The 25,229-nt window shown below is 45.9% G+C and overlaps 1 protein-coding gene across 1 annotated transcript in view; it reads left to right on the top strand.

Moving 5' to 3' along the window:
• LOC140737834 (CD166 antigen-like) overlaps positions 1 to 24,621 on the top strand; it is a 58,466-nt gene extending 33,845 nt beyond the window's left edge. The window contains exons 7-12 of the mRNA XM_073064525.1: positions 231 to 355; positions 2,988 to 3,120; positions 11,009 to 11,044; positions 19,608 to 19,737; positions 22,688 to 22,763; positions 23,706 to 24,621. Coding sequence (XP_072920626.1) covers positions 231 to 355; positions 2,988 to 3,120; positions 11,009 to 11,044; positions 19,608 to 19,737; positions 22,688 to 22,763; positions 23,706 to 23,726 — 521 coding nt within the window. The 3' untranslated portion in view covers positions 23,727 to 24,621. The remainder of the gene's footprint in view (positions 1 to 230; positions 356 to 2,987; positions 3,121 to 11,008; positions 11,045 to 19,607; positions 19,738 to 22,687; positions 22,764 to 23,705) is intronic.
• The last annotated feature ends 608 nt before the right edge of the window (positions 24,622 to 25,229 follow it).

Below are 25,229 nucleotides of genomic sequence, written 5' to 3'. Positions count from 1 at the left end.
TTCACCATTGGGAAGTCAAACCCCTGACCATTCCTCCAGTGGACATCAAGGAGTCGGTTCCTATTTGTTTCAAAGAGTAAGAACTGGACCGACCGTTGTGCCATTTCATTTATGTCATTAGTTACTCCGGGAGTGTGTATCGTAACACCAGCCAGGCTGGTGGCCATAACGCTATGAAGAATGCACAGAACATCTGCTATTTTGTTCTCCTCTCTCTGTTTTCCCCGCAGATGCAATTGAAAACGTTATGATAGAGGTGGAGCCCTCCAATAACGTCAGTGAGGGTGACAGCGTTCACCTGAAGTGCATGGCCGACGCCAACCCTTTACCGGAGGAATACAACTGGGAAAAGGATGTGAGTAGTGAAGGGTGTGTGTGCGGTCAGTACTGAACAACACTGGCCGTGCCCTTTGTCCGTGACGCTTCCGTGTGGCGGATGGTCAAGCCATCTGTTCATCGGCGGTCTGCACTACTGGGTCACATGACCCAGGAAAGATCATTGGCCTAAACTGGCCCCGGGAAAAACCATGGCTACAGCGTACGGGCAAAAACTAGGAGACGGAGGCTCGGGGTAACCAGACCCAAAGGAAATGCAGCTGGTCTGACTCCAAGCTCCCATTCAGATCACACGCTCGTTTTACATAGCAGTCCAACTTTACTCATCGGCCTCATTCTGTTCCCCATTAAATGCAGCTCACAAAACAGACTTTGCCTAAGTCTAAAAGTTCAAAGTTATAGGTAAATGTAATATCAACATATATGTCACCAAACTCTGCCCTGAGATTCAATTCCACGTGGTCATTCACAGTAAGTTCAAAGATACACAACCAAATCAATTAAAAACTTCACTCAGACGAAGACGAACGAACAAACTTTGTGCAAAAGACAACAAATTATGCAAATACAAACAGGAAAAAATAAATACTAAACATTGAGAATCAGAGCTGTAGAGCACAACTCCTCTGTATCAATTGCATTTGTAAAATAACTCAAAGATTCACCGTGTAGTTTCAAGCACAACCTACTGATTCATTAGTTTCCCGGATCTTTCAGGTACACAACTGTGGAGTTTACTTTCATACTTCGAAACCCCGGAAACGATGTCAAAGGCATAACCAGTTGACAAACCTGCCTGAGATTTGAACAGATCCCTAACTCAGGAATCTCTCCTTCAGAAGCTGGTTTCTGGGGTCACTTCCAATGAGGCAGATTTTCTATACATTTCTTCACACACCTTCCAAAGATTCCATGTTCTTTGTTGCCGTATACACAGATATTATTCCAATCCTGGTCTGTACATGTTTCTTTATCTTGAAATTCATGTTGGCGTGATACAATTAGTTTGAACATTTCTTTTGTTATTTAGCAGAATGTTTGTTTGTGACTTGTTGTAATGTAACTTACCACCATTTTCCACAATTTCAACCATTTGTGTGTTCTGTCGTCCCTATAGCTCGCAGTTTACATGGGATAGATCACTGGGCTGTAAAACTGTCTCACCTACACTGACTAGGTGTCAATTACCTGACCTCCCTCCCCTGTGGCTTTTCGCTCCATGGCCCCCCATGCAAGGGTAGAACTGGGCCTGTTCTACTACTCAGTCATGGCTGTGTAACCCTTGGGTTCAGCCAGCACACGTTTGTCTAGCCTCCGGCCCAGCCAAACTGAGAAACCTCATTTGTGAGGACGCTGCATGATGTGTTGCCCGGTTACAAACCCAAACCCACAGTACACCAGATGCAATTAAACAATTGAACTTTATAATTCTTAACCTGACTGTGGGGTTAGTAATGAAAACAAAAAGGGAAAGGGCCGGAGTTCACGGTTCCGTCTATCCGTTCCCCGTCGACCTCCTCCGAGCGTAGCTGACCCTCGGGCCCTCGCTCCAAGTCCACTCCGTCCAGCGGTGTACCAACTCTCTCCATCTCTCACCCAAAAAAGACTGTAAAATCCCTGCTCCCAAGCCCACAGGAAAGAACACCATGCCTCTCATTAGCTAACATATATTCCTAAGCCCCCGTTATCTTTAGTCATAACCCAAACATTGCTGCTACAAAGAAACCATTACATTAGCAGGGGTAACATTACATTGGCCGTGAAACCTTACAGCATATATGTCAAACTCAAGGCCCGCGGTGGAATTATCTTTGGCCCGCGAGATATTATCTAATTACTATTAAAGCTGGCCCCAGTAATCGAAGCGCCTATGGCGTATGATATGGCTAATGCTGAGTTTATTCAGGTACCAGGTTTTCAGGGTTTTTAGTGTTTATTCGGCAGTCTTGCTCGGCAGTCTTCTTCATAAGAAACAGAATTTGTAAAGTGAAACACTTTGTAGTTATGGCAGAGACTGAGACACATGAGAGCAGGCTGAAAAAACTGAGGCAACGAAAGCTGCGTTCGCACGCGTCCGACTGATCCGGCCCGCATGAAGCTGCATTTTGCTTAATCCGGCCCGTGACCTAAAATGAGTTTGACACCCCTGCCTTACAGCATGTTATAGCTGATTTGTTGTTCAACCCGATTCTCGCATCTTCTCCCCATAACCTATAACCCCTAACCCTAACCCCACCCCCAACCCCCCACCCCATCAATCAAGAACATATCAATAGTTGCCTGAAGTACAACCAATGGTCTGGTCTCCACGTCCCTGTGTGGAAATTCTACATCCTTCTGAAATGCATTGAGTACTGATCTAGAGTCATCAAATAGTCCTCATACATTCACCCTTTCATTGCTGAAATTGTTTTCATCAACCACTCTGGACCTACTCCAGGGCCAGCAGCTTCTTTCCTTAGACTCCAAAGCTGCTCATAGCATATCTTCATGGCCAGCAGGCTCCTTCCAGAGCCTGACAGGAGAATTGACATTGATCTGGCCATGATAATCCAATCCTGGTCCATCCCTGCCAAGAGGACGAGGTTATCCCCATGTCCTCCGTGTTTAAGTGATAGCACGTGACTCTGACTGTTGTATCTGGCTCTCAGGGGAAGCCAATCATCAACTCGAAGCAGTACACGATCCAGTCTGTGTCCAAAAGTGACGAAGGACTTTACCGATGCACCGTCTTCGACTTCAACTTCAAGATGAAGTCAGCTGTGAAGATGATCCAAGTGACGGGTAAGATAATTCTGGTCCATCTGATCCAAGTACAGGCAAGAAGGACTCGTGTTCATAGTACATCCCACAGCTTTGGGACAGCCACTGCCTGTGTGTAGAGATAATTGTGGCAAGCGTAGTCACCAACTTTATTTATTTATTTAGAGTTTCGGTGCCTTACCATTTCAACGAGCTGCACCAGCCAGCAGCCTACCTCTTTAACACCGGACGATTTACATTGGCCTATTCAGAGTCCCGCTGAAGGGTCCCAGCCCGAAACGTGGACTGTTTACTCTTTTCCATAGAAGCTGCCTGGCCTGCTGAGTTCCCGGGGCACTTTGTGTGTGCTGCTCGGATTTCCAGCTTCTGCAGATTTTCTCTTGTTTGCGATTGTGACTGTGGGAGGAAATCAGAGCACCCGGAGGAAAGCCAGGTAGTTACATCAGAATTGAACTCCAAACTCTGACGCCCCCACCCCCCCCAGCTGTAGCATCGCCCCACTAACCTTCGCACTGCCATGGTGCCCCCTGCTCCAGGTGGTGTGGTTAGTGCAATGCTGTTACAGTGCCAGCGACTCGGGCTCAATTCCCGCCACCGTCTGAAAGGAGTTGGTACATTCTCCCTCTGACCTTGTGTGATTCCTCGGGATGCTCCAGTCTCATCCCACGCTCCAAAAGACGTACTGGTCAGTAGGTTAATTGGTCACAAGGGACCTGTTACTGTACCATATCTCAAAAATTAAATTAAGAACCCTTGCACAGCAGGATTCTGGAAACTATATTAGCTTTAGTAGAGATGATCATAAACGGAAGTGGGTTCTGCTGATGTTGGAAATTCAGAGTAATAGACTCAGAAAGCCAGAGGAGCTCAGCAGGACAGGCAGGATCCAAAGAGAGGAATAAACCATCGGTACTTTGGGTGGAGGCCATCCACCAGGGAAGTGAGGGCTGTGCAAGTGGGTGGTGGTTGGCACAACCTTGATGGGCCAAAGGGTCTTGTGACACTCTCTATGACACTGGAAAGAATCATTTAATGAAGGGATGGAAGGAATTAGCCCCTCACTCACTCAAAGCCACCCCACTTCAGTGTCTTCAAAATGGGAACTAAACTGTGAGAGATAGGAGGCCAACGATGACCTGCATCCACCATCATCCATAATCCCACCATCGTCCATAATCCCAACATCACAGATAATCCCAGCATCGTCCATAATCCCAACATCACAGATAATCCAACCATCACAGATAATCCCAACATCACAGATAATCCCACCATTGTCCATAATCCCAACATCACAGATAATCCCACCATTGTCCATAATCCCAACATCACAGATAATCCCAGCATCGTCCATAATCCCAACATCACAGATAATCCCACCATTGTCCATAATCCCAACATCACAGATAATCCCACCATTGTCCATAATTCCAACATCACAGATAATCCCACCATTGTCCATAATCCCAACATCACAGATAATCCCAGCATTGCCCGTAATCCCAATTTTGCCCATAATGGGGACCGGCATTACAGAGCTGGGTATGAGCCAGCAGGTTTATGAGTAGATGATGGATGTAACACGAACGTAAGGAAGGACAAACCAATGATTGGGTACAAGAGCAAAGAGTTAATTTGTACCACAGAGGCAAAATTCAAAAGGGCAGAGAATGCAGGATGGAAGGTGCTGTATTTAAATGTGCATAGCATTTGGAACAAGGTGGACGAACTCTTGGTGCAATTAGACATTGGTTGGTATGATGTTGCAGGCTGAAAGAAGGCCATAGTTGGGAGGTTAATATCAAAGGATATAGTTTGTATCAAAAGGACAGGCCTTTTCCAAGGGCTGAAATGGTTGCCACAAGAGGACACAGGTTTAAGGTGCTGGGGAGTAGGTACGGAGGAGATCTGAGGGTTAAGTTTTTTACGCAGAGGGTGGTGAGTGGATGGAATGGGCTGCCAGCAACGGTGGTGGAGCTGGATACGATAGGGTCTTTTAAGAGACTTTTGGAAAAGTACATGGATCTTAGAAAAATAGAGGACTATGGGTAAGCCTAGTAATTTCTAAGGTTGGGACATGTTTGGTACAACTTTGTAGGCCAAAGGGCCTGTATTGTGCTGTAGGTTTTATATGTTGCTATGACAGGCAGGAAGGCATAGGTGGTGTGTGGCTCTGGTGGGAGGAGTGGAATTACGTCTTTAGAAAGGGGTAACATTGGGTCAGAGAGTGTTGAACCTTTGTGAGTGGAGTTAAGAAACTACAATTATCCATTATGGGGATCATATATAGGCCTCCAAATAGTTGCCAAGATGTGGGGTTGAGATTGCAAAAGGAGCTGGAAAAAGCAGGTAACAAGGGTCATATCACAATTGTGATGGGGACTTCAATATGCAAGGCAATTGGAAAAATCAGGTTGGTGTCAGATTGCAAGCAAGGGAATTTGTGGAATGCCTCTGAAATGGCTTTTCAGGGCAGCTTGTGTCTTGAGCCTACTAGAGGAAAGGCTCTCCTTGATTGGATGTTGTGTAATAACCCAGATCTTCTTAGGGAGCTTAAAGTAAAGGAACCCTTGGGAGACAGAGATCATAATATGACTAAATTCATACCGCACTTTGAGAGGGAGAAACGTAAGTCACATGTATCCGCATCACAATGGAATAAAAGGAAATACAGAGTCCTGAGAGAGGAGCTTGCCCAGGTGGATTGGAGGAGGATACTGGTGGGGATGATGGCAGAGCAGAGATGGCTGAAGTTTCTGGAAATAGTTCACAAGGTGCAGAGTGGATATATCCCAGAAAAAAAGAGTTCTCAAACAACAGTGGGTAGGGAACCGTGGCTGACAAGAGAAGTTAAGGACTGCGTAAAAGCTAACGGCATATAGGGTAGCAAAAGTGAGTGAGAAGTCGGATGATTGTGAAATCCAAGAAAAGGCAACGAAAAAACTATAAGAAGGGAAAAGATGAAATATGAGGGCAAACTGGCCAATAATATAAAGCAGTGTAACAGTGTTTTATTCAGTTCTATAAAGAGTAAAAGGGAGGTGAAAGTTGATATTGGACCACTGGAAAATGATGCTGGTGAGGTAGTAATGAGGGAGCAAAGAAATGGCAGATGAGCTTAATGGGTACTTTGCATCAGTCTTTGCTGTGCAACACATTAGCAGTGTGCCAGAGGTCCAGGAGTGTCAGCGAGCAGGGGTGAGTGCCATCGCTATTAGAAAGGAAAAAATGCTAGGCAAACTGAAAGGTCTTAAGATGAATAAGGTGACCAGATGGACTACATCCCAGAGTCCTGAGAGAGGTTGCTGAAGAAATAACTGATGTGTTGGTCAATATCTTTCAAGAATCTCTTGATTATGCAATGGTCCCAGAGGACTAGAAAATTGCAATGGTCAATCCACTCTTCAAGAAGGGAGGAAGACAGAAGAAAGAAAATTATAGGCCAGTTAGCCTAACCTCAAAGGTCGGGAAAGTGATGGAGTTTTCAGGGTATGTGAAGACTAATGATAAAATAATCCCAGCATTGCCCATAAACCCAACATTGCCCATAAACCCAACATTGCCCATAAACCTGACATTGCCCATAAACCTGGCATTGCCCATGATCCCAACATTGCCCATAATCCTAGCATTGCCCATAAACCCAACATTGCCCATAATCACACCATTGCCTATTATAGTTCTATGGTTTTAATAACCCAGAGGTAACAAAAGAAATTGATGAGGGTAGGGCAGTAGATGTGGTCTACATGGACTTTAGCAAAGCATTTGACAAGGTCCCTCATGAGAGACTCATGAGGCATGGGATAAGTGGAACCTTGGCTGTCTGGATAAAAAATTGGCTTAAAGGAAGAAAGCAGAGGGTAGTTATGGAAGGAAAGTATTCTGCCTGGAGCTCGGTGACTAGTGGAGTGCCACAGGTATCTGTCCTGGGACCCCTGCTATTTGTGATTTTTATAAATGCCCTGGATGTAGAGGCAAAAGGATGGGTGAGTAAGTTTGCGGATGACACGAAGATTGGAGGAGTTATGGAGGTTGTCAAAGGTTACAAGAGGATATAGACAGGCTGCAGAGTTGGGCAGAAAAATGGCAGATGGAGTTCAATCCAGCCAAGTGTGAGGTGATGCATTTTGGAAGGACAAACCTGAAGACTGAGTACAGGATTAATAGTCAGTTACTTAAGAGTGTGGATGAACAAAGGGACCTTGGGGTTCAAATCCATACATCCCTCAAGGTCACTGCACAGGTTGATAGGGTAGTTAAGAAGGCCTATGAGATGCTAAGCTTCATTAACGGGTGATTGTGTTCAAGAGTGGAGAGGTCATGTTGCAACTCTGCAAATCTCTGGTGAGACCACACTTAGAGTATTGTGTTCAATTCTGGTCACCTCATTATAGGAAGGATGTGGAAGCTATGGAGAGGGTGCAGAGGAGATTTACCAGGATGTTGCCTGGTTTGGAGAACAACTCATATGAAGCAAGGTTATCAGAGCTGGGACTTTTCTCTTTGGAGCGTAGAAGAATGAGAGGGGACTTGATAGAGGTCTACAAGATTATGAGAGGCATTATTAGATAGGGTGGATAGTCAGTACCTGTTTCCCAGGGCACCAATAGCAAACACCAGAGGGCATACGTACAAAACTAAGGGAGGGAAGTTTAGGGGAGACATCAGGGGTAAGTTTTTTACACAGAGGGTTGTGAGTGCCTGGAATGACTTGCCAGGGATGGTGCTGGAGGCTAAAACATTAGGGGTATTTAAGAGCCTCTTGGAAAGGCACATGGATGAAAGAAAAATGGAGGGTTATGAGGTAGTGTGGGTTTAGTACCTTTTTTTAAGGATTATATGGGTTGGCACAACATGGAGGGCTGAAGGGCCTGTACTGTGCTGTAGTATTCTATGGTTCTATGGTTTTATCACACCATTGCCCATAATCCTAGCACTGCAGATAACCTCAACTCTTTGCAAAAGTTGTTGGTGAAGAACTTCCAACAGCCAACCACAGAAGGAGAGGCTAGAGTTCAGATGAACAAAAGCTCGGTCTAAGTTGAAGTTTGAGAGATTGTGGGCAGATTAGAGCTGATTGACCCAGGACAGCTCTGAAGGGGACAGCTTATCTCAGTCTGTTTGCGGGGTGGAGGATGGGGTTGGACCAATGTTGACACATCTCGTCTTCCATCGACTTCACAGCTTTACTTTTTGTTTATTGAGGTACAGTGTGGAATGGGCCCTTCTGCCCTTTGATCCGCACCAACCAACAATCCCCCGATCAAATCCTAGCATAATCACGTGACAATTCACAATGACCAATTAACCTACCAACCGGTACATCTTTGGACTGTGGGAGGAAACCTGAGCATCGGAAGGAAACCCACACAGTCATGGGAAGAACACACAGACTCCTTACAGACAAGGGCAGGATTGAACTATGGTCACCTGTACTGGAAAGTGTTGTGCTGACTACTACACTACTATGCAGAGATCAACAAAGCTGCATCAAAACTAGGTTATTTTAATATTCTCATAAAGTGTTGACATGTTGGTGAGTTTTCAATAAAAGTTGAATTGATATACAAACTTATTGAAGTGAATAGGTGTTTAATGCCTCCACTAGGTCAGCTGGATGATCAGTCAGAGGAGATGGAGGGTCCAGCAGGGTGCAGTCCATGTGGGCAGGCAGTAGAGATGCTGGCAAATCCAATCTAATCCAGTCTCAGGGAGTTCCAGAGCCCAGAGCCCAGACTGCTAAAGGAAAAGCTGAAGGTGCTGGGGCAAATGGATCAGGGATCAGGGATATATCCCTGAGGGCAGTCAGCTGATCCTGGGAGTAGAGCTAGAGATAGGGAGAGCTGCAGGGGCAGGAGGAGCTTAGGGATATATGCAAGGGTGGGGGCTTAGGGATTGGTCGGGTTTACAGGGAACGGGTGGTCTATATTGGCAGGAGTTTCAGAGAAAGGGAGGGTGTAGGGATTGGAAGGGATGGGTGCAATAAGATGTAGAGGCTGGAGGGTTTTACAGAAATAGGAAGGTGTAGAGGTTGGAGTGGGTTTAGGGGCTGTGGAGAATTCATAGAGATGGTATGGGTTTAGGAAATGGATGGGTTTAGAGAAATAGGGAGGTGTGTTGAGGCTGAAGGGTTTAACAGAAATAGAGAGGAGTGCACGGATTGAAGGGGGTTGTACACAGCGGTTTTGGGGCTGTAGGGGTTTATAGAGTTGGAAGGGTTTAGGGGCTCAATGGTATACAGAGATGGGGAAGGGTGTGGGTATTGTAAAATGTTAAATAGATAGGGAGAGGTGTTGGCGATGGGGGCTAACAAACAGAGACAGGGATGTAGGGTCTTCTCAAATATAGCAAGGGCTATTGGCTCTGGAATGCGTAACAGAAGATAAGGAGGGTGTAGGGATTGGTGAGGTTTACAGAGATAGGGAGGGTGTAGGGATTGGTGAGGTTTACAGAGATAGGGAGGGTGTAGGGATTGGTGAGGTTTGCAGAGGTAGGGAGGGTGTAGGGATTGGTGAGGTTTACAGAGATAAGGAGGGTGTAGGGATTGGTGAGGTTTACAGAGATAGGGAGGATGTAGGGATTGATGAGGTTTACAGAGAGGGTGGGTATAGGGATTGGTGAGGCTTACAGAGATAGGGAGGGTGTAGGGATTGGTGAGGTTTACAGAGATAGGGAGGGTGTAGGGGTTGTTGGGAATTACAGAGATAGGGAGGGTGTAGGGGTTGTTGGGAATTACAGAGATAGGGAGGGTGTAGGGATTGTTGGGAATTACAGAGATAGGGAGGGTGTAGGGATTGTTGGGAATTAGAGATAGGGAGGGTGTAGGGATTGTTGGGAATTACAGAGATAGGGAGGGTGTAGGGATTGTTGGGAATTACAGAGATAGGGAGGGGTGTAGGGATTGTTGGGAATTACAGAGATAGGGAGGGGTGTAGGGGTTGGAGGGGATTTTCCAAGGTGTCTGTTGACCACAGATTGGAAACCCCTGGTTGACAGAGGTGAATAGAGTGTGGGTGTGTATGGTTTTAAAGAAATAAGAATGAGTGTAGAGAATTGAGGGGGCATTACAGACATGGAGAGGGGTGTCGAGGCTGAAGGGTGTTACAGTGATAGGGAGGGGTGTAGGGGTCAGAGTTGTTTTAGGGATAGGGAGGTTTGTTGGAGCTGTAGGTGTTGAATAGATAACGAGGTGTTAGGGGCTGGAGAGTGTTCCAGAGATCAGGAGGGGTGTAGGAGCTAGAGGGGTGTTACAGAGATTGGCAGGGGTGTAAGGGCTGGAGGACTGCCAGAGATAGAGAGGGTGGAGGGATTAGGGAGGAGTGTAGGTGTTAGAGGTGTTACAAAGATAGGGAGAGGTGCAGGGATTAGAGGGGGCTACAGAGATAGGAAGGGGTGTAGATCGTAGAGGTGTTACAGACACAGGAGGTATTAGGAACTGCAAGGGGTTACAGAGATAGGGAGGGGTTTAGGAACTGCAGGGGTTTACAGAGATAGGGTGGGGTTTAGGAACTGCAGGGGCTTACAGAGATAGGGAGGGGTTTAGGAACTGCAGGGGTTTACAGAGATAGGGTGGGGTTTAGGGACTGCAGGGGCTTACAGAGATAGGGTGGGGTTTAGGAACTGCAGGGGCTTACAGAGACAGGGTGGGGTTTAGGAACTGCAGGGGGTTAAAGAAATAGGGAAGGGTTTAGGGACTGGAGGGGGTTACAGAGATAGGGTGAGGCGCAGGGCTGAAGGGGATCAGAGAGATATGGAGGGGTGCTTGCAGGTTACAGAGTTGGTGGTTTGGAGTCATGAAAGAATTTGAAAACGGAGGCACCATTCAAGCAAGACGTTGTACAAATGTACAATTAATGTACGTCAATTGTGTTTGCTAAGTGTTTCCTCTTTGTCTCGTTTGTTGCAGCAAAAGAGAACAACGAACTGTGGAGTGGAGAACCAGGTAAGCTTTATTTAAGAGCCACCTGCTGTCTGATTCACTGTGCTGTGGGATCCCAGGATCAGCTTTCGATTAGAATTGAGTAAAATGAACGGTCTGTCAATCCAGGCATGTCTTGCAGGCTTGCTGTGGACACGGTGTCAGGGTCCAACAGTGCCCTTGAGGACTTCATCTTCCCATTGCTTAAACATGTTTATTGTTCTATATATATCGACACCCTAAGGCTCTGTTCTTAGTTATTTCACTAGATAATTCAGTACAGAGATCCATGTAGCCTATTGTCCATGCAAAATTTGTGAAATCATTCCCTTTATTCCCATTCAAGAATTCCCATTATTCCCATTGTACACATCCAATAATTCCCATTCCCTGTCTGTTATCCGACAAATGTTTTTTTTAAATCTTTTGAGGTATTTCTCCCACTCCCATTGAAAGTGATTGTTGAGTTTGCTCCCACTGCTTGTTCAAGCCATGCATCCCAAAACAAGCCAGGGAAATTATCATGGCAGAGCTCAGTCAGGACAGACTCGTCTCGTGAGGCTTTCTGAATGGAACTGAGGAATAAGGAAGGGGCTGTGTTAATGGGGCTGCACTATAGACCACCCAACAGTCTGTGGGATTTAGAGGAACAAATTTGTAGAGGGATCGTACAATGGTGCAAGAAAGATAAAGTTGTGACAGTGGGTGATTTTAACTCTGCACACATTGACAGAGACTCCCATACTGTAAAAGGACTAGATGGGATAGAGTTTGTCAAATGTGTTCAGGAAAGTTTCCTTAATCAGTACATAGAAGTCCCCACAAAATAATGTGCTGTACTTGATCTCCTATTAGGGAATGAGAGAAAGCAGGTAACAGAAGTTTGTGCAAGGGAATACTTTGCATCTAGTGATCATGAAGTCATTAGTTTCAAGGTAATTATGAAAAAGGATGAGTCTGATCCTCGGGTTCAGATACTAAATTGGAGAAGAGCTAATTTTGATGGTATCAGAAAGGATCTAGCTAGTGTGGATTGGGACGGGCTTATTTCTGGCAAAATTATATATGGGAAGTGGGAGGCCTTCAAAAGTGCAATTTTGAGAGTACAAAGCTGCTATGTGTCTGTCAGGACATTAGGCAAAGTTAACAGGTTTAGGGAACCTTGGTTTTGGAGATATTGAGGCCCTGGTTAAGTTAAAAATGGAGGTGCATAGCAGGTTTAGGCAGCTAGGAACAAATGAAGGGCTTGAGGAGTATAAGAAATGCAAGCAAACACTAAAGAGGAAAATCAGGAGGTCTAAAGGAAAGCATGAGATTGCTCTAGCAGATAAGCTAAGGAGAATCCTAAGGGCTTCTGCAGATTTGTTAACAGTAAGAGGATTGTAAGGGACAAAATTATAAGGTACACCCAGACCAGGTGGTGCACGCTCCAGGGTCCTGAAAGAGGTGGCTGAAGAGATTATGGAGACATTAGTAATGATTTTTCAAGAATCAAAAGATTCTGGAATGGTTCCGGAAGACTGGAAAATTGCATATGTCACTCCACTATTCAACCAGGGAGAGAGAAAGAAGAAAAAAAAACTATAGGCCAATTAGTCTGAACTCAGTGGTTGGGAAGGTAGTGGAGTCAATTATTAAGGTTGTGGTTTCAGGGTACTTGGAGGCACTTGATAAAATAGGCGGTAGTCGGCATGGTTTCCTCAAGGGAATATCTTGCCTGACAAATCTGTTTGAATTTTTTAAAGAAGTAGCAAGCAGGATAGACAAAGGAGAATTGGTTGATGTGTACTTGGATTTTCAGAAGGCCTTTGGCAAGGTGCCACACATGAGGCTGCTTAACAAGCTACGGGCCCATGATATTACAGGAAAAGTTCTTGCATGGATAAAGCAGTGGCTGATTGGCAGTAGACAAAGACTGGGAATAAAAGGAGGTTTTTCTGGTTGGCTGCCAGTGACTGGTGGTGTTCCTCAGGGGTCTGTGTTGGGACCAATTCTCTTTACATTATATGTCAAAGATTCAGATGATGGAATTGGTTTCTTTGTTGCAAAGTTTGCAAGTCATATGAAGATAGGTGGAGGGGCAATAGTTTTGAGGAAATAGAGAAGCTACAGAAGGACTTAGACATATTTGAAGAATGGCGAAGAAGTAGCAGATGGAATACAGAGTCGGGAGGTGTATGGTCATGCACTTTGGTAGAAGAAATGAAAGGGTTAATGGTTTTTTAAATGGAGAAATATAATAGAAAAACTGAGGCACAAATGGACTTGGGAGTCTTGTGCAGAATTCCTGAAAAGTTAATTTGCAGGTTGAGTCTATGGAGAGGAAGGAAAATGTGATGTCAGCATTCATTTCAAGAGGACTAGAATAAAATACAAGAATGTAATGTTGAGACTTTATAAAGCACTGGTGAGGCCTCACTTGGAGTATTGTGAGCAGTTTTGGGCCCCTTATCTTAGAAAGGACATTCTGAAACTGGAGAGGATTCAAAGGAGGTACACGAAATGTTTCCAGGTTTCAACGGTTTGTCATACGAAGAGCATTTGATGGTTCTTGGCCAATATTCAGTAGAATTCAGAAGAATGACAGAAGACCTCATTGAAACCTATCGAATGTTGAAAGGCCTTTAGAGAGTGGTTGTGGAGCCAATGTTCCCTATGGTGAAGAGTCTAAGACCAGAGGACACTGCCTCAGATTAGTGGGGTGTCCTTTTAGAATGAAGATGAGGGATTTCTTTAGATAGGTAGGGCGGTGAATCTGTGGAATTCAATAGACAATAGACAATAGGTGCAGAAGTAGACCATTTGGCCCTTCAAGCCTGCACTGCCATTCTGAGATCATGGCTGATCATCTACTATCAATACCCAGTTCCTGCCTTGTCCCCATATCCCTTGATTCCCCTATCCATAAGATACCTATCTAACTCCTTCTTGAAAGCATCCAGAGAATTGGCCTCCACTGCCTTCCGAGGCAGTGCATTCCAGACCCCCACAACTCTCTGGGAGAAGAAGTTTTTCCTTAACTCTGTCCTAAATGACCTACCCCTTATTCTCAAACCATGCCTTCTGGTACTGGACTCTCCCAGCATCTAGAACATACTTCCTGCCTCTATCTTGTCCAATCCCTTAATAATCTTATATGTTGCAATCAGATCCCCTCTCAATCTCCTTAATTCCAGCGTGTACAAGCCCAGTCTCTCTAACCTCTCTGCGTAGGACAGTCCTGACATCTCAGGAATTAACCTTGTGAATCTACGCTGCACTTCCTCTACAGCCAGGATGTCCTTCCTTAACCCTGGAGACCAAAACTGTACACAATACTCCAGGTGTGGTCTCACCAGGGCCCTGAACAAATGCAAGAGGATTTCCTTGCTCTTGTACTCAATTCCCTTTGTAATAAAGGCCAACATTTCATTAGCCTTCTTCACTGCCTGTTGCACTTGCTCATTCACCTTCAGTGACTGATGAACAAGGACTCCTAGATCTCTTTGTATTTCTCCCTTACCTAACTTTACACCGTTCAGATAATAATCTGCCTTCCTGTTCTTACTCCCAAAGTGGATAACCTCACACTTATTCACATTAAACGTCATCTGCCAATTATCTGCCCACTCACCCAGCCTATCCAAGTCACCCTGAATCCTAACATCCTCATCACATGTCACACTGCCACCCAGCTTAGTATCATCAGCAAACTTGCTGATGTTATTCTCAATGCCCTCATCTAAATCGTTAATGCACATTCATTGCCAGAGGCAGATGTGGAGACCAAGTCTTTATGTATACTTAAGACAGATGTTGATAGATTTTTGAAGGCAAGAGATTGGGGCTGAGAGGGAGAATGGATCAGCCATGATGAAATGGCAAAGCAGACTTGATTGCCCATTTGGAGTCTGCTCCTGTATCTTATGGTCTTATCTTATGGACTGAAAATAGGTCCACTGGAAGATCAGAAGGGTAATCTATCGATGGAGCCAAAAGAGATGGGGAGGATCTTAAAATCATGTTTACTCAGGAGACGGGCACAGAGTCTATAGAAATGCAGAAAAGCAGCAGCCAGGCTACGGACCCTGTACGGATTACTGAGGAGGAGGTGCTTTCTGTCTTGAGGCCTATTAGCATGGACAAACCCCCGGGCCCTGATATGGTGTTTCCTTGGACCCTGTCACCAGCAGACCATAAAACCATAAGATATAGGAGCAGAAATAGGCCATTCAGCCCATCAAGTCTGCTCCACCATTCAATCATGGGCTGATCCAATTCTTCCAATCATCCCCACTCCCCTGCTTTCACCCCATACCCTTTGATGTCCTGGCTAATCAAGAACCTATCTATCTCTGCCTTAAATACACCCAGTGACTTGACCTCCACAGCCACTCGTGGCAACAAATTCCACAAATTTACCATCCTCTGACTCTCTGCATCTCTATTTTAAATTGACATCCTTCACTCTTGAAGTCATGCCCTCTTGTCCTACTCTCCCCCACCATGGGAAATAACTTTGCCATTTCTAATCTGTTCAGGCCTTTTAACATTCAGAATGTTTCTATCAGATCCTCACTCATTCACCTGAACTCCAGGGAATACAGCCCAAGAGCTCCCAGACAGTCCTCATATGGTAACCCTTTCATTCCTAGAATCATTCTTGTGAATCTTCTCTGAACCCTTTCCAATGTCAGTATATCCTTTCTAAAATAAGGAACCCAAAACGGCACACAATCCCACGAGCGCCTTATCGAGCCTCAACATCACATCCCTGCTCTTGTATTCTATACCTCTAGAAATGAATGCCAACATTGCATTTGCCTTCTTCACCACTGACTCAGCCTGAAGGTTAACCTTCAGTGTATCCTGCACAAAGACTCCCAAGTCCCTTTGTATCTCTGCATTTTGAATTCTCTCCCCATCTAAATAATAGTCTGCCCATTTACTTCTTCCACCAAAATGCATGACCATACACTTTCTAACTGTATTTCATTTGCCACTTCTTTGCCCATTCCCTGAACTATCTAAGTCTCTCTGCAGGCTCTGTTTCCTCAACACTACCCACTCATCCACCTATTTTTGTATCATCAGCAAATTTAGCCACAAATCCATTAATCCCACCGTCCAAATCAATGGCATACATCGTAAAAAGCAGCGATCCCAACACCAACCCCTGTGGAACTCCACTGGTAACCAGCAGCCAGCCAGAATAGGATCCCTTTATTCCCACTCTCTGTTTTCTGCCCATCAGCCAATACTTCACCCATGCTAGTAACTTACCTCTTACCTTGCTAAGCAGCCTCATGTGTGGCACCTTCTCAGAGGCCTTCTGAAGATCCACGTACACCACATCTACTGCATCTCCTTTGTCTACCCTGCTTGTAATTTCCTCAAAAAATTGCAAAAGGTTTGTCGGGCAGGATTTTCCTTTCAGGAAACCATGCTGGCTTTGGCCTATCTCGTCATGTGCCTCCAAATACTCCATAATCTCATCCCTAACTATCGATTCCAACAACTTCCCAACTACTGAAGTCAGGCAAACAGGTCTATAGTTTCTTTCTGCTGCCTCCCACCCTTCTTAAATAGCGGAGTAACACTTGCAATTTTCCAGTCATCTGGTACAATGCCAGAATCTATCATTTCTTGAAAGATCATTGTTAATGCCCCCACGATCTCTCCAGCTGCTTCCTTCAGAACCTGTATGTGCATTCCATCAGGTCCAGGAGATTTATCCACTCTCAGACCATTAAGCTTCCTGAGCACCTTCTCAGCTGCACATACTTCACTTCCCTGACATTCTTGAATGTCCGGTACACTGCAGATGTCTTCCACTGTGAAAGCTGATGCAAAATACAAATTCAATTCCTCTGCCACCAATTATTGAATACTGGAGTTGGGATGTTATGTTGAAGTTGGATAAGACATTGCTGAGGCCTGATTTGGATTACTGTGTGTGATTTTGATCACCTGCCTACAGGAAAGATGTAAATAAGATTGAAAGGGTACAGAGAAAGTTTACAAGGGTGTTGCCAAGACTGAAGGACCTGAGTTATTAGGAAAGATTGAATAGGTTGGAATTTTATTCCCTAGAACATAGAAGATTGAGGGAAGATTTGAAAGAGGTGTACAAAATTATGGGGGTATAGATAGGGTAAATGCAACCATGTTTTTTCCACTGAGGTTGGGTGAAACTACAATCAGGCGTCATGGGTTAAGGATGAGAGATGAAATGTTAAAGGGGAACATGAGGTGACACCTCTTTACTCAGAGTCAGCAAAATCAAAGACTACCCATCATGCACATTCCCTCTTCTCCCATTAGACACAAGATACCACCAGTTGCTACCCTGCTGTTATATAACTCGTCAATGTTTCTCTGGTGCAGTCAGATAGTCCCTTGATCTCACTGCTTCGTTGTGACTTAACCCTTAATGTTTTCCTACACTGCACTTCCTATGCGACTGGAACACTTTATTCTGCAATCTGTTACTGCTTTATCACGTACTACCTCAACACACTGATGTGATGATATCATCTGTAGGGGTGGAATGCAAGACAAGTTTTCACTGTATCTCAGTACATTTGACAATAAGAAACCATTTACCAATTGTCCATGTTTTGTTCTGAGGCACTTCATCAGCATCCTGATGAAGGATCTCAGCATGAAACATCAACTGATTATTCCTTCCATAGATGCTGCCTGACTTGCTGAGTTCCTCCAGCATCTTGTGTGTGTTGCTCTGGTTTTCCAGCATCTGCAGAGTCTCTTGTGTTTGCAGTTTACCAGTTTGCCTCTCTCACTTCCCTCATCCCTCCGTCACATCCCTGCTATTTCAGTGGTGGTTTGTCCCTACTTCGATCCAGGGCCAGGTTGGTGGTGAGCCAAGAATAATCATGGGAAGTCCACTGTCAGGCCAGCTGGTGTCCCCATGAAGGCACACTACTGCCATTGGAGCTGCTAAACTGAATGGAATTTTTGGAAGTGGCGGTTCTCGGCGACCAACATTCCTGGATTGTCAGCATGTTGGGGAATGGGATCTGTGATGCCCCTGTGGTCAAATGGCCCGACTCAGTGAGCCACCAGAGGCAGCAGGTGCTGGAATCCCAGTCAGCTCACAAGGTGCCGGAGGATCTCAGTGGGTCTGGCAGCATCTTTGGAGGGAAATGGACAGTCAGCGTTTTGGGTTGAGACCCTTCATCTGGACTGATGAAGATGAAGGATCTGAGCCCAAAATGCCCAGAGTATTCCCGCCACGATGTTGCCAGATCCTTTGAGTTCCTCCAGCTTTTTGTGTTTTCACTAATGGGAGGTGCGAGCCAGAAGCCTTGGAATTTTATCCATCAGAGAGCATCTTTGGGAGATAAGGAAAACCCAGGGACTAATGAGGGAAAAAAGGAGCTTACATTTCCAAACTGCCTCTCTGTATCCAGACTATCGTGCTATAATAGTTTGCTCAACATGGAAACGTAAGATCGTCAGATAAGATGAGCTTCATTTGTCACACATACATCAAAACAGACAGTGAAATAGAGCGTGTGTTTCAGATCAGATCAGCAAGGGTTGTGAGGGGGGCTGCCCACAAGTGTCACCAGAGCATGATGTCAGCAGAGCATAACCATAAATAACTCACTAAACCTAATGCTAACTGTACGCCTTCGGAATGTGTGGAGGAAACCCACACGGTCACAGAGAGATTCCTTACAGACAGCAGCAGTAACTGAACTCCAGTCTTACAGCTCACACTGTGGTAGCATCACACCAACTGCTGTGCTACTGTGCCACCCAGGAAACACACAGCAAACTCCCACAACTGGTGGTGAGCGCTGGACAGATTCCAGCACTGTTGGCAGAGGGGTAAGCATTGGGCAGATCACTAGAGGGAACTCCTCCACTCTGTTTTAGCTGTGAAACAATGGAGTTACATCACGTTGGACATAGAACAAAGAACACTACAGCACAGTACAGACCCTTCAGCCCACAATATTGTGCTGACCCTTTAACCTCCATGATCGATCTAACCCTTCCCTCCTACATGACTCTCCCTTTTTCTATCATCCATGTGCCTTTTAAAATTCTTTTAAATGCCCCTAATGTATCTGCCCCTACCACCACCCCTGGCAGAGTGTTTCACACACTCACTACTGTCAGTGTTAAAAAACTTACCTTTGCTATCCCCCCCTTACTTTCCTCCAATCACCTGAAAATTATATCCCTTCATATTAACAACCTTTTGTCCTGGTTAAAAGTCTCCGGCTGTCCACTCTTATTGTCTTGTACACCTCTATCAAGTCATCAATGCCTTGTAGTGGGAAGGGAGTAAGGCCTTTTAGTTGGCTGGGAGATGGTCTCCAAATCTCCTCACCCCAAGGCAAGAGATCTACCTGTGGACCACAGCATTGAGCAGAAGCTGTCCACTGCTCTGCTCCCTGTTCTCTGTCAGGTTTCACACCGATGCAATGGCACATTAGGTGGGATGCCTTAGGGAGGGTGGAAGCTTCGGGGAGGCTCGAGGTGAGCTGAGAGAGATCCGTGAGAGCAGGACAGTGCCTGTACTTGTTGCTGGGTACTTCAGATCTCCTGAAGTGTTTGTCAATCTTGTTTAAAGGTTTTCTGAAAACGGAAATGAGACAAAACAGAGTCGGGATGATTATTGGGATCATCATGGCATTAGCACTTGTAACATTCTTCCTCTCAGTCGCCTATTACTTCTGCTACTATGGAAAGAAGGACGAAAAGTGAGTCAACCTTTCACATTCCCTTGAGAGTTTGCTTTTAGTACAAATATAAACTTTGTTCATTTTTGTTCCAATGTGTTTTTTCATTTAAGAATTTATGCTTTTTCTTATAATGATGCTCGGTGCCTGTGATGCTGCTGCAAGTTTCTCATTGTCCCTCTGCATACATATTTGTATATGGCGGTAAACCTGACTTTGACTGTGAAGAGGCTTGGCCTTGATCAGTATGCCATTCTTTTTAGTGTGGGGGTGGGTTTGATGTTCCTCTCTAAACAACTCTCATGTTCTTCCATGTTTTTAGTGGCTATCTGCAGAAGACAAATCTGAGTTGTGTATGGGATATATACTTCAATAATAAATGAAGCTTTGAACCCTGTATCCCCTGTGTGGATTTACATGGAAATGGCCATTCTACAACTGAAGAGAGGTCCTCACAAACCTCCTCCCACCCCAACCATCTCACCCTGTCAACACATCCCACTCCATTCCCTTCTCTCCAACAACCTTACCCAACTTCCTCCTAAGGACACCGAAACTGTTTGTCTAAGCAGCTTCCCACCTTCATTGAAGTGTTCATAATTCCCAAAAAGGCATTCTCCAACACTCTCTGTTACCATTCTTTGGCAAGGTCAAATGACTTTGACATTTTGAGTTGACACCCAGTGAATAATTTAAACCAAGTCACTGCTATGATAACTGAGTGAAAATTGTCAACAAAGACAACCACAAAATTGAATTCACATTTTAATCTCACTCTAGCCCCTCCCCAGCCTCGCTCTGTGACGAACTCCATCCTACAACCATCGACATACCTTAAAACCATCTATTGGTATCATTTGATTTCCCATTTCCCACTGCATCCTGAGGTGTAGTGTACAAGCACATACCCCCATGCTTGAAGCAGGCATATAAGCAGAGGCCATTCCCCCTCCATGGGGACCATTAACCCTATTTCCTCAATCAAACCCCCAGGGACCACTTCTCACCACAGAATTCACTCACTCCTTAAAGTGTCACTCCTTCCCACAAGGACCACCTTCCACCTTGGGACCACTCCCTCACCTCCAGAACTTCTCCCTCACGCCACTATAATCCCTGCTCCTCCAGGACCACTCTTCCACCTCGGGAATGACTCGCTCACCTCCAGGACCACTCCCCACCCCACTGTCCTCCTCATTCCTTCAGGACCACTCCCCACCTAACTGTCCTCCTCGTTCCTTCAGGACCACTCCCCACCCAACTGTCCTCCTTGTTCCTTCAGAACCACTCCCCACCCCACTGTCCTCGTTCCCCCAGGACCACTCCCCACCCCACTGTCCTCCTCATTCCTCCAGGACCACTCCCCACCCCACTGTCCTCCTCATTCCTTCAGGACCACTCCCCACCCAACTGTCCTCCTCGTTCCTTCAGAACCACTCCCCACCCAACTGTCCTCCTTGTTCCTTCAGAACCACTCCCCACCCCACTGTCCTCGTTTCTCCAGGACCACTCCCTCACCCCACTGTCCTCCTCGTTTCTCCAGGACCACTCCCTCACCCAACTGTCCTCCTCGTTCCTTCTGGACCACCCTCCCACCCCACTGTCCTCGTTTCTCCAGGACCACTCCCTCACCCGACTGTCCTCCTCATTCCTCCAGGACCACTCCCTCACCCCACTGTCCTCATTCCTCCAGGACCACTCCCCACCCCACTGTCCTCGTTCATTTAGGACCACTCCCCACCCCACTGTCCTCGTTCCTTCAGGACCACTCCCCACCCCACTTGTCTCGTTCCTTCAGAAGCACTCCCCACCCCACTGTCCTCGTTTCTCCAGGACCACTCCCTCACCCAACTGTCCTCCTCGTTCCTTCAGGACCACTCTCCCACCCCACTTGTCTCGTTCCTTCAGGACCACTCCCCACCCCACTGTCCTCGTTCCTTCAGGACCACTCCCCACCCCACTGTCCTCATTCCTTCAGGACCACTCCCCACTCCACTTGTCTCGTTCCTTCAGGACCACTCCCCACCCCACTGTCCTCATTCCTTCAGGACCACTCCCCACTCCACTTGTCTCGTTCCTTTAGGACCACTCCCCACCCCACTGTCCTCCTCGTTCCTTCAGGACCACTCTCCCATGCCAGGGAGCACTCCGCACCAAAGTGATCACTCAGTCAAGTATCACTCTCTCAGGGTCAACTCCCTCCCTCAGGAACCACCTTCCACCTTGGTGAACTTTACCTCATCTCCAGGACCCCTGCTGCACTCCAGTGACCTCTCCTTTCCTGCAGGACCACTCCCCAGCTCTGGGACCACTCCTTCACCAGGATTGTCCCACATCCCTGGGTCCTCCCCTTTCCTCTGGGACCATTCCCACTCCCCAAGGACAACTCTTCCACCTCAGGAACCACTCTCTGACCTCAGGACCACCGCCAGGACGATTCCTCCTACTCCACCACCCCAATGACCACTCCCCACCACGTGCTCAGAGATCACTCCCTCAGGGTACATGCCATCTTTCAAAGACTATCTGCCACCTTGGGGTCCACTTGCTGAAAACCAGGATTGCTGCCCTCCCCAGATACCTCCCCTTTCCTCCAGACCAGTCCTCCACCCCAGGGACCACTCCTGCCCTCAGGGCCTGCTCCCTCCCTTGGGGGATGCAGAAGGAGGCTGTGCAACCTTTTTTTTGCATCTTGAAAGGGAGCTTCCAAGTCTAAAGCTGCTTTCCAGGTATGATGGAAGATGAGGCACAGAGACAGCCCAGAAGCCACCAGAGCTCCAGAAAATGGTTGCTCCTGGAGAGTTGCCAGAGTTGAGGAGGATCTCTTGTGTGCCCTGGGCCTTGTAGGGATTCAGAGGATGGTGATAGGGCACAGGGAACACAATGTAGGCTTCAATTGGTACCTAGGATTCACTGTGTGATAAATGTTTTAAAACACTTTCCAATATTTTCTGATCCCTGGCTCTTTAAGGAAACCCTTGGAAGATGTTGAAGAAAGACCTGTCATGGATCCAGAGAAGGACTCAGCTACAGAAGAAAAGGTTGAGGTGGGTCATTTTATTTGACAATGGTATGGTCGAACAGTAACTGATCCTTTCCCGTTGACCTTTGTTTCACAATGATTAGTTCAGATACACTGTAGAAAACATCCTGTCCAGATGCATCACAGCTTGGTGGGGTCCATCTTGCTGAAGGGTCTCAGCCCGAAACATTGACTGTTCCCATTCCTCCAACAATTCTGTCTACTCTACCCGGTACCTTCAAAACCATGCCAACCTAATCATGGTCTTCTTCCACCTCGGTTCACCTCCCCCCCCCCCACTTCCATGGGCAGAAGCTAGACAAACTTGAAACTACTTCCACCAGGCTCAAGGACACCTTCTATACCATTGCATTGTTCTCAGACTCCTGAACAGACTTGATGAGCTTCCTTGTTGTGGCCCATGCAATTTCCATGTCTGTCCGCAATGCAAATCCTGCATTCAGCTCTGTTTTCTCCCTTAGTCCCTTAGTCAATATACTTACAGACCATGATCTGTCTGGATGCCACACAAACAAAAAGCTATTCACTGTAACTTGGCACATCGGGAAAGAGGCACAGGAGCTTGAAGACCCACACTCAGTGATTGAGGAACAGCTCCTTCCCCTCCAGAAACAGATTTCAGAATGGTCCATAAGCACTATCTTCATTTTTTTTGCACATGGTCTTTGTATTGTATAGTAATTTTGTGATTTGCACTGTGCTGCTGCCACAAAACAACAAATATCATGACATATAAGCCAGTGATGATATGATTCTGTTGTGACAATAATAAACTAATACCAGTTTTCCCATTACCAATCAACTAGCATCATTAAAACTGATCTAATCAATAATCGCACTCTGTAGGACCTTCCAGCATTGCGACATTTCCAGCAGGGATTTCACCTCACACAAGTACTTTATTGCCTGTAAGTTACTTTGGGATGTCTTTCTTTCTTCCCACCAGGAACCTGTCCTTGCCAAGTAACCTGCAGCAAGAAGCCAAAATGGAAATCCTTGCAAAGATCAAGCAAACTTGTGCACCTTTATCTTTGAGTTCAATTAAAGCCAATGCTTACAACCTTATCAATTTCATAATCTATCAAGACTTCAGATAGTGGATGTACACTCTCTGCTATTCCTGGAGATTTTATTTAACTTCCTTTCCTCAGGAAATAGAGGTTCAATATTGAATATTATGTTACTTGCTGCACTTCCATGTCCTGTGTTGTTCAGCAAATGGCCTTGACTGATGTTGTAAACAGTTCCTTTCAATTTCCTAGACTGCTTAAATTCCCATTTTCCATTAGCTAACTAGTTTGGCACCTACCTTCTCCAACCAGGATTGAAGATGGGAGGACAGGCCATACAGGTGACGTATGAAACTCTCAAGCAAGCTTGACTGGAAATGGTTTCCTGTAACTATTCGCTGGCCACCATGAGCTGTACCACTGGCGTAACAGGTGCACATTCTGCACCTATAACAGCCCACCTGGCACCTTAATCTACCAACACCTTTATGTGGCTTTATATTATTTTTTACATTCCACCTGTGGTGCGCAATTTCAAAAATACCCTTTCGCCTCAGCTAATTAATTCCTCACAGACCAACTTTGCATTTGAGTAAGTCAGATGCTGTTTTGCAGGTCTCACACAGCTGAGGCTGAGTGGGGGTGGAGAACTGCAAGCTACACTGTGTTTGATTTACAATGTTTTCCTTTGACTTCCCTCCAGGAAACTCCCTCTTTCTTATTAAAAGTCATTTCTTTGACCATGCATGCACTCAAGTTGTAATGAAATCTTCTGGTCTATGGTTTGCCAATATATTAATGTTTTCAGACAATATTAAAGACTGTCAATAAACCAGATTGTATTGTAAACAATTTTCGAATCATACACAGATTATTCGTGAGAGTCAAGAGGTATACATAGTGTTCTAATGGACATTAATAGTTGCCAACTGAGGCATCGTGAAAGAAACAGAACATCGCAAATAGCAGACCCCCCCCAACGGATCTCTCTCTCTCCCTCTCTCCCCCTCTCCCCCTCCCCCCCGATGGTGGTGGAGAGTGTACTGCCGATTCTCGAGTCGGAGGACTCAGAATAAAAGCAACTAGGCAGACTGTAACATCATAGTCAGCGAGCTGCTTTGGTTTGTTAGTTTCCACTCTCACTGTGTCCCCTCTGTCGCTTGTTAGAGAGGGGTAGAAAGAGCGAGAGCTAGTGGCATGTTGGGTGAGTTGTTGTTGGACTGCAGGTCATGGTCCCTCCTTGGGGACTTTGCTTGCTGTGTGGGGGCTGAGCTTCCTGCTGAAATAAGTGGGGGAAGGTTGATGCTTTGCTGTTGCTTGTGCGTGGGAGGGGACAGAGGGGGCTTTGACGTTCTAATGCTTCACTGTCATTCATTCTTTGGGTTTCTCTTCTGTTTTCATGATGTCTGTGAAGAGTAAGAATTTCAGGTTGTATACTCTATACATTCCCTGATATTAAG

This window comes from Hemitrygon akajei, chromosome 2 (assembly GCF_048418815.1).
Source record: "Hemitrygon akajei chromosome 2, sHemAka1.3, whole genome shotgun sequence".
Lineage (NCBI taxonomy): Eukaryota > Metazoa > Chordata > Chondrichthyes > Myliobatiformes > Dasyatidae > Hemitrygon > Hemitrygon akajei.
The sequence above is the reverse complement of the archived record's forward strand: the minus strand, read 5'-3'. Positions and strand labels throughout refer to the sequence as shown.